Source organism: Daucus carota, chromosome 5 (genome assembly GCF_001625215.2).
Source record: "Daucus carota subsp. sativus chromosome 5, DH1 v3.0, whole genome shotgun sequence".
Lineage (NCBI taxonomy): Eukaryota > Viridiplantae > Streptophyta > Magnoliopsida > Apiales > Apiaceae > Daucus > Daucus carota.
The window spans coordinates 23,208,871-23,217,190 of NC_030385.2; the positions used below are offsets into that span (position 1 = coordinate 23,208,871).

At 35.1% G+C, this 8,320-nt stretch overlaps 1 protein-coding gene across 9 annotated transcripts; it reads right to left on the reverse strand.

Moving 5' to 3' along the window:
• Window positions 1-2,062: 2,062 nt before the first annotated feature.
• LOC108192606 (uncharacterized) lies at window positions 2,063-6,701 on the reverse strand. 9 transcript variants are annotated; one of them, XM_064092878.1, is made up of 11 exons: window positions 6,539-6,701; window positions 6,261-6,421; window positions 5,772-5,843; window positions 5,550-5,614; window positions 5,127-5,290; window positions 4,554-4,726; window positions 4,361-4,450; window positions 3,256-3,363; window positions 2,547-2,753; window positions 2,360-2,456; window positions 2,063-2,278 (listed from the first exon to the last, which is right to left on the reverse strand). In XM_064092878.1, the coding sequence occupies exons 5-8, from the start codon at window positions 5,208-5,210 to the stop codon at window positions 3,312-3,314; spliced, it is 399 nt and encodes a 132-aa protein (XP_063948948.1). In that variant the 5' UTR covers window positions 5,211-5,290; window positions 5,550-5,614; window positions 5,772-5,843; window positions 6,261-6,421; window positions 6,539-6,701; the 3' UTR covers window positions 2,063-2,278; window positions 2,360-2,456; window positions 2,547-2,753; window positions 3,256-3,311. The 9 variants fall into 9 exon arrangements, 8 of the variants coding, with proteins under 8 accessions (XP_063948948.1, XP_063948950.1, XP_063948949.1 ...); XM_064092880.1 differs by having other exon boundaries at window positions 5,772-6,068; XM_064092879.1 differs by having other exon boundaries at window positions 5,919-6,421.
• Window positions 6,702-8,320: the final 1,619 nt, after the last annotated feature.

Here is an 8,320-nt window from a genome sequence, read left to right on the forward strand (position 1 = left end):
ATTTGTAGCTTCATTTTCGGTTGTTTAAAATTTGAATCAACTTGTAGTTTCATTCTTAACTTGTTTAAGCATGTAAACAACTTGTTGCTTCATTATTGGCTAGATTGAAGTTGGAAACAACTTGTAGCTTCATTCCAGACTCGTTTGAAGTTGAAAACAAATTGTAGCTTCATTTTCGGTTGTTTAAAATTAGAATCAACTTGTAGTTTCATTCTTGACTCGTTTAAGCATGTAAACAACTTGTTGCTTCATTATTGGCTAGATTGAAGTTGGAAACAACTTGTAGCTTCATTCCAGACTCGTTTGAAGTTGAAAACAAATTGTAGCTTCATTTTCGGTTGTTTAAAATTAGAATCAACTTGTAGTTTCATTCGTGACTCGTTTAAGCATGTAAACAACTTGTTGCTTCATTATTGGCTAGATTGAAGTTGGAAACAACTTGTAGCTTCATTCCAGACTCGTTTGAAGTTGAAAACAACTTGTAGCTTCATTTTCGGTTGTTTAAAATTTGAATCAACTTGTAGTTTCATTCTTAACTTGTTTAAGCATGTAAACAACTTGTTGCTTCATTATTGGCTAGATTGAAGTTGGAAACAACTTGTAGCTTCATTCCAGACTCGTTTGAAGTTGAAAACAATTTGTAGCTTCATTTTCGGTTGTTTAAAATTAGAATGAACTTGTAGTATCATTCTTGACTCGTTTGAGACCGGAAACAACTTGTTGCTTCATTATTGGCTAGATTGAAGTTGGAAACAACTTGTAGCTTCATTCGAGACTCGTTTGAAGTTGAAAACAACTTGTAGCTTCATTTTCGGTTGTTTAAAATTAGAATCAAGTTGTAGTTTCATTCTTGACTCGTTTTTGCAAGTAAACAACTTGTTGCTTCATTATTGGCTAGATTGAAGTTGGAAACAACTTGTAGCTTCATTCCAGACTCGTTTGAAGTTGAAAACAATTTGTAGCTTCATTTTCGGTTGTTTAAAATTAGAATGAACTTGTAGTATCATTCTTGACTCGTTTGAGACCGGAAACAACTTGTTGCTTCATTATTGGCTAGATTGAAGTTGGAAACAACTTGTAGCTTCATTCCAGACTCACTTGAAGTTGAAAACAACTTGTAGCTTCATTTTCGGTTGTTTAAAATTTGAATCAACTTGTAGTTTCATTCTTGACTTGTTTAAGCATGTAAACAACTTGTTGCTTCATTATTGGCTAGATTGAAGTTGGAAACAACTTGTAGCTTCATTCCAGACTCGTGTGAAGTTGAAAACAACTTGTAGCTTCATTTTGGGTTGTTTAAATTAAAATCAACTTGTAGTTTCATTCTTGACTCGTTGGAGCCCGGAAACAACTTGTTGCTTCATTATTGGCAAGATTGAAGTTGGAAACAACTTGTAGCTTCATTCCAGACTCGTTTGAAGTTGAAAACAAATTGTAGCTTCATTTTCGGTTGTTTAAAATTAGAATCAACTTGTAGTTTCATTCGTGACTCGTTTAAGCATGTAAACAAATTGTTGCTTCATTATTGGCTAGATTGAAGTTGCACTAGTACAGAAATGGCTTTTAGCTACGGTCAAAATTGGCCTTTAGCGTCGGCAGTCCAGCGTAGTATATGAACCCGACGCTATAGGGTAGTCCCTATTGCGTCGGTTAAAAAAACCGACACTAAAGTGTAACAGGCCACGGTTAACAACCGACACAATAGACCATTTAACCGACGCTTAATGCCACTTTTGTGCGCCGGGTGTGTAGAATGCCGTAGCTTAAAATACAATTTTATGCGTCGCTGGTCAAAGACCCGACGCTAGAAGTCATCCTTTAAGCGTCGGTTAGTCAAACAGGCGTTGCTTGAAGTCATGTTTGTCGATCAGTTATATGCGTCGATAGTCAAACAGGCGACGCTAAAGATCACACCTATAGCGTCGGTTGTCAAACTGCCGTGGCTTAAAGTGTTTTTTTTAAAAAAAAATTATATTTGTTTTCCGCTGTTGAGCCATTTATATATATATATATATATATTAACCATGTGCATCCTTCATTCATGTAAATAAATCCAACAACAAATGCTCAAAGTCAATAGCACTAATTAAACTTAAATGGGAATTAATCAATGTACATTAAAACTAAATGTATTACAACCCATAATTCTTCTTCTCAAATTACATGTCAACACTAAAAATTATGAAATCAATAGGTAGTAACAAGTCAGCTGCCTCAGTCTTCGCTCTCGTCCTTACCACTAAAAAGCTTGTAGTGGCCATTAAAGTCTATCAACTATCTGTATATATGAACAAGTAAATCAATAAGGAGTCCTATATATGATTACTAATGAATACATTAATGGAGGTTGTTTTCAAACCTGATTATAGACATTCAACTGTAAAAAACTCAGCCCACAGTTCCTGAACCTCATTAAGTTCCTTCTTTGAATACCTTCTTGAACCAAGGCCTAGCCCCTTACAAATACAAATGATGATAATATATTTAGATAAAATAATGAGTTTAATATTCCTAAAAGAATCATTAACTATATATTTTGTTCTTACCTCTTTCCAATTGGTATTAAGATTTTTTTGAGAAAGCAGAAATATTTTCATGCATGTACCTCATAACAAATAAACCGCACTCTGTACCTCCTTCTTGTTGAGGACACTAAACAGAGAAACCAAAAATATTATCAGAATGAAGCATGTCAGGAAAGAAAGAGGTAAACATCTCCAGATCAGAAACTTTGCATCCTTAATCGCCCATTCCTGATTTCATTAACAAAAGCGAGTGTCATTATGTTACAGACTTACACTGGTTCTGTAATTCCATAACATATCTTCTCCACAAGAGTGAAAACTATTTATAGTTCAGATATTTAAAGTATGTCGAGAAGCACAAACTATAAACATGGGGGAAAGTTACATTGCATCTCATAATTTCTTTTTCAGACTAAATTATCGGAATAAAGACACAATATAACCCTCTTAATGAATTATACATTAATTATCTACAAAACTTGTGCTCAATCTACGTGAATCAACTATGTGGTCAAACACAGTTGATAAGAACCTTATAGGCTCACACCCCCTTGGACTTGGAATTTGTAACACACCAGAGAAGGTGTAAACATCATAGTTTACATTTAGAAAGTCCTTCTAAGAGAACTGAGTGAAATTAGTTTGGTATATGACTTGAGAAAACATGGCGCTACTGAAAACTTAGACTTAAAGGCAGTGAAATCTACATCTGAAATCTGAAGGCAGTTACCAGTATGAAAGTAGTAGTCATTTGAACCATCAAACAAGGACAATTCAACCATCTCGTCAGCAGCAGAGTACGAATGAACAATGTCTGGAAATACAAGGAGTCCAAGACCTGCAAAAAGAACTAACTAAGCAAATCCACCTTGATGCAATACATCACAAAGTTGTATATGAGAAATGAGAATCATTAAAATTCTATTCAAATAAGAATATGACTAAAGAAGAATAACCATGTGCTTCATCCACCAAACGCTTGAAGTCGTCAGGTGTGCCATAGCGGCTGCTAACAGCATATAAATTTGTCACCTAAAGTAGCAGTAGAATTATTATATATAAAATTAATTTAATATTACATATACAAAGAATTGTTCTGTGCTACACTGAGGAAAATACTTGGCAGTCAGTGTGATTGTGGACATTATAGTTTTCAATAGATATTGAATTTAGAGCATCTCCAATAGGCTCTTTATTTGAGCTCTTAACTCAAAATATAAAGAAGAGGAGTGAAGATGCAACTCCAATAGACTCTTAGTTGCACCTCAAAACATTAAGAGCCCCGCTTCTTTCTTTATTTTTAAGAGCCACAACTAGCTCTTAACTTACATTTTATACTATAATAATCTCTCCACTTTCTTTCTCTCTCTTTCCTATTTGTCCTCTTATAACTTCAATGTACTTTTAATTCTAAAATAATAGTTAAGGAGGAAGTTTAAAGAGTATTGTTGGAGATGAACCTACACTATCTTACTAGGAATTATTTTTTTATAATATTTATGAGGAGGGAGCTAAGAGTCTATTGGAGATGCTCTTAGGAACTGCTAAATAAACCATATATACATGATCAAGTGATCAATATACGTGCTTTTAGAAGAATATTAGTTAAAACTATAATAGAAGCTACATTTGACTATTTTAAGAGATGGAAAGTTTATGCAGAAGGGTTTCCTGTCTGAAACTCGATGGCAAACACTTTTCATATAATAAATTATAGCTCCAAAAGAAAATATAACAACTATCTGTTGTTCAGAGTGAATGTTGTAAAGTGTGTGATTTATTGCACAAAATCCATGAACAAAGTAAAGAAAGAAACAACTTGTAATCCAAATCACCCTGTATCCAAGAGTAAAATAATCTTTGTGCTCAACAACTCCAAACAACTGAATTGCATTGTATCCAGCTTCTTTAACGTGGGGGAGGACCTACAATCAAAATAAGTAAGGCACAAAAAGTAAGTAGGCGCTGGCAAAAACAACAAATCTACAGCTCAACAGATGGACAAAACAGAAGGTAACAGCCAATTACATGCTCAATAAAATCATTGAAAGAGGCAACTTTTGGCTCCTGCCCACTAATTTCGACATGACACTCGTAGATACGCAAAGCTTTTGGTGCTTTGGGATGTTCGTGTTTCCAACTATATGCACACTCAGGAGACGGTTCCCAGTGGACTGCATAAGCTTGGTTTCCATCTGCATCTGTATATAGACACCAATATGCAGTGCTATAAATACAATAGAAGTCTTCTAAACAATTTATATGAACACTTGGATTTCGAAGTTAATTTATAAGGATTCACATTCACTCATAAGTTAACATTTAGGTAAAGACCTTCTCCTGGTTTGTAAATTGACTATTAAACAAAGGAAAAGTGTCTTTTTCTTTATTTCATTTTTTTTTGTCTGGGTTAACGTAGCTTTTTCAATTTACATGGTTATACCGAAACTAACACTGCTTCTTCAACAAAACACTAATATGAAATTAAGAGATGTTCGAGGAAAAAATCCCTTACTAATAACAGGTACGATACTGTCAGTGAGATTCATAAAATATATTATGTTAAATGACTAATAAAGCATTATTAGCTCTTAATGTTACCTGGAAGCACGTAAGTAGCCCAAGCAGGAACCCTTTCAATAGGTCCACTAGGGGTGTTAAAATACACTCTGTATTTGCTGCCATGAGGAATACCAGGTATATACTTCTTCAACCATGCCTTTCTTCCTCATTAAAATCACCGACAATGGCACAGTACCGAGCACCTGGTATCATGCACATTTGATAAACAAATAAAGGAAACTTTCTTGCAGAAAATTGCTTAAATCACATAATTAAATATTAATTATATACCTAAGTGTTTAATCTGGCCAGGCAGATAAAGAAAAAGAAGTCAGACATGTACAGGATACCCGCAAAACCCCAAAGACTTGGCTTCCATATCATCTTATAGTTTAATTTATTGGTTTTATAACAAACTAATGTCCTGTTTAAAGTAGTCAAAGTAAAGGTACTAAGCCAAACCTGGAGCCCATTCCATAAAATCCACCCGATGATGAACATTCTGGTGCATGCCCAATATCTGAAATCTAAACATGGGAAGGGGAAAAAATATAAAAGTTGACATGATATAACTTGAAACAGTAATGACACAATAATTCAGCTGGGTAAGTTGGCACACACAGTATAAGCAACTCTGTGGTAACAAAATGTAATGTAATAAAATATAGTCAAGGTAAGACTAACCCAGTAACCATCTCACTTAAATTCATGTGGCGTTTGAGAATTTCATCTTTTAAATCCTTCAAAGACTTATGCCTGTCAATCAAAAGTAAGAAATGATTAAAAAGCACAATACGACGTATTTGCTGAAATGTGAAAATATTTAAATACCTTTCTCGGAGGAATTGAGCAAAGGGTTTATCTAAAATGTTAAATTTAGCAAGGAAACCAACTGGGTCAACCCCTTTACTATCATCAGGCTCTGATTTCTTTGGCCTTGGCTGTCGTGGTGACTTACTACAGTCAAAAGTTTGGAGCCATCTTGCACAGGGTGTTTCAGATCAGGATAAAGCACATCAAGATGGCTCTTGAAATAGTATTCATAAATTTAAGTGTGTATTATTCAAATCGATACATATGTATTCTTCTGATTACGTAAGGCAAAATCCTGATCCTTATCAGTAAGTTAGTCTAGGAATAAAAAATTACAAATCGACTCTATCAGACACTTACCAGAATCTTTCTTGACAACATTCTGAACTACAAGCTGATAATCATGTATACGAAGTCCATCTTCAGAGTAACCAAACCCAGCAGCAGCAGACCTAGAGATATTTCCCAATCGACAAAAAGAACCCTAGTTTTGCAGCAAACCCAGCGATTAAATTGAGCACCTGAAATATTTAGATTAAGAGAGAGCCGACAGAATCGGTGAGAGATTGAACAGCCCAGTGAATTTGATAACAACCCTAGCTCTACAGCAGACCAAAAGACTGAGAATGAGCACCTACCTGGGAGATTGAGATTGATAGAGCGCTGAGGGATTGAGCGCTGAGAGATTGAGTGCTGAGAGATTAATCACTGAGAGATTCGCTCGAGCAATTGAGATTTGAGAGTAATTTCGTACAGAGCCAATTGAGAAACTAAACCAGATGGGCCAAGTATACGCACGACCTTATTCAGTTTTTTAATTTTTTAACATTTCAAAAAATGTCTATTACGTCGGGTTAAAAGAAAGGCGACGCCAGAGAGTTGCAGCTACAGCATCGGGTTTCCTGAACCGCCGCTAAAATGTACCCTTTAGCGTCGGTGTTCGGGAAACCGACGCCAATAACTAGTTTTAAGCGTCGGGTGATGTTTAACCGACGTAAAAGATTGGGTTTTAGGTGTCGGCTGTAAAAAGAGCCGACGCTATAGATCAGGATAATTTATTTCAGGCGTCGGTTGTGGACAGAACCGACGCTTGAAGTAGTTTTGAGCGACGGTTGTAGATAAAACCGACGCAAAAGGGGCGTAGCAAAAAGCATTTTCTGTACTAGTGTTGGAAACAACTTGTAGCTTCATTCCAGACTCGTTTGAAGTTGAAAACAAATTGTAGCTTCATTTTCGGTTGTTTAAAATTAGAATCAACTTGTAGTTTCATTCGTGACTCGTTTAAGCATGTAAACAACTTGTTGCTTCATTATTGGCTAGATTGAAGTTGGAAACAACTTGTAGCTTCATTTTGGGTTGTTTAAATTAAAATCAACTTGTAGTTTCATTCTTGACTCGTTGGAGCCCGGAAACAACTTGTTGCTTCATTATTGGCAAGATTGAAGTTGGAAACAACTTGTAGCTTCATTCCAGACTCGTTTGAAGTTGAAAACAAATTGTAGCTTCATTTTCGGTTGTTTAAAATTAGAATCAACTTGTAGTTTCATTCGTGACTCGTTTAAGCATGTAAACAACTTGTTGCTTCATTATTGGCTAGATTGAAGTTGGAAACAACTTGTAGCTTCATTCCAGACTCGTTTGAGGTTGAAAACAAATTGTAGCTTCATTTTCGGTTGTTTAAAATTAGAATCAACTTGTAGTTTCATTCGTGACTCGTTTAAGCATGTAAACAACTTGTTGCTTCATTATTGGCTAGATTGAAGTTGGAAACAACTTGTAGCTTCATTCCAGACTCGTTTGAAGTTGAAAACAATTTGTAGCTTCATTTTCGGTTGTTTAAAATTAGAATGAACTTGTAGTATCATTCTTGACTCGTTTGAGACCGGAAACAACTTGTTGCTTCATTATTGGCTAGATTGAAGTTGGAAACAACTTGTAGCTTCATTCGAGACTCGTTTGAAGTTGAAAACAACTTGTAGCTTCATTTTCGGTTGTTTAAAATTAGAATCAAGTTGTAGTTTCATTCTTGACTCGTTTAAGCAAGTAAACAACTTGTTTTTTCATTATTGGCTAGATTGAAGTTGGAAACAACTTGTAGCTTCATTCCAGACTCGTTTGAAGTTGAAAACAATTTGTAGCTTCATTTTCGGTTGTTTAAAATTAGAATGAACTTGTAGTATCATTCTTGACTCGTTTGAGACCGAAAACAACTTGTTGCTTCATTATTGGCTAGATTGAAGTTGGAAACAACTTGTAGCTTCATTCCAGACTCACTTGAAGTTGAAAACAACTTGTAGCTTCATTTTCGGTTGTTTAAAATTTGAATCAACTTGTAGTTTCATTCTTGACTTGTTTAAGCATGTAAACAACTTGTTGCTTCATTATTGGCTAGATTGAAGTTGGAAACAACTTGTAGCTTC

Bases quoted from the DNA above. Each gene is read 5' to 3' on its own strand.
- LOC108192606 (XM_064092878.1), bottom strand. From the start codon at position 5,210: ATGGCAGCAAATACAGAGTGTATTTTAACACCCCTAGTGGACCTATTG. The intron at 4,451-4,553 runs GTAATTGGCTGT...TTTTGATTGTAG, and splicing joins TCAATGATTTTATTGAGCAT to GTCCTCCCCCACGTTAAAGA. The intron at 3,364-4,360 runs GTGATTTGGATT...TTCTTTTTGCAG, and splicing joins ATTTTACTCTTGGATACAGG to GTCTTGGACTCCTTGTATTT.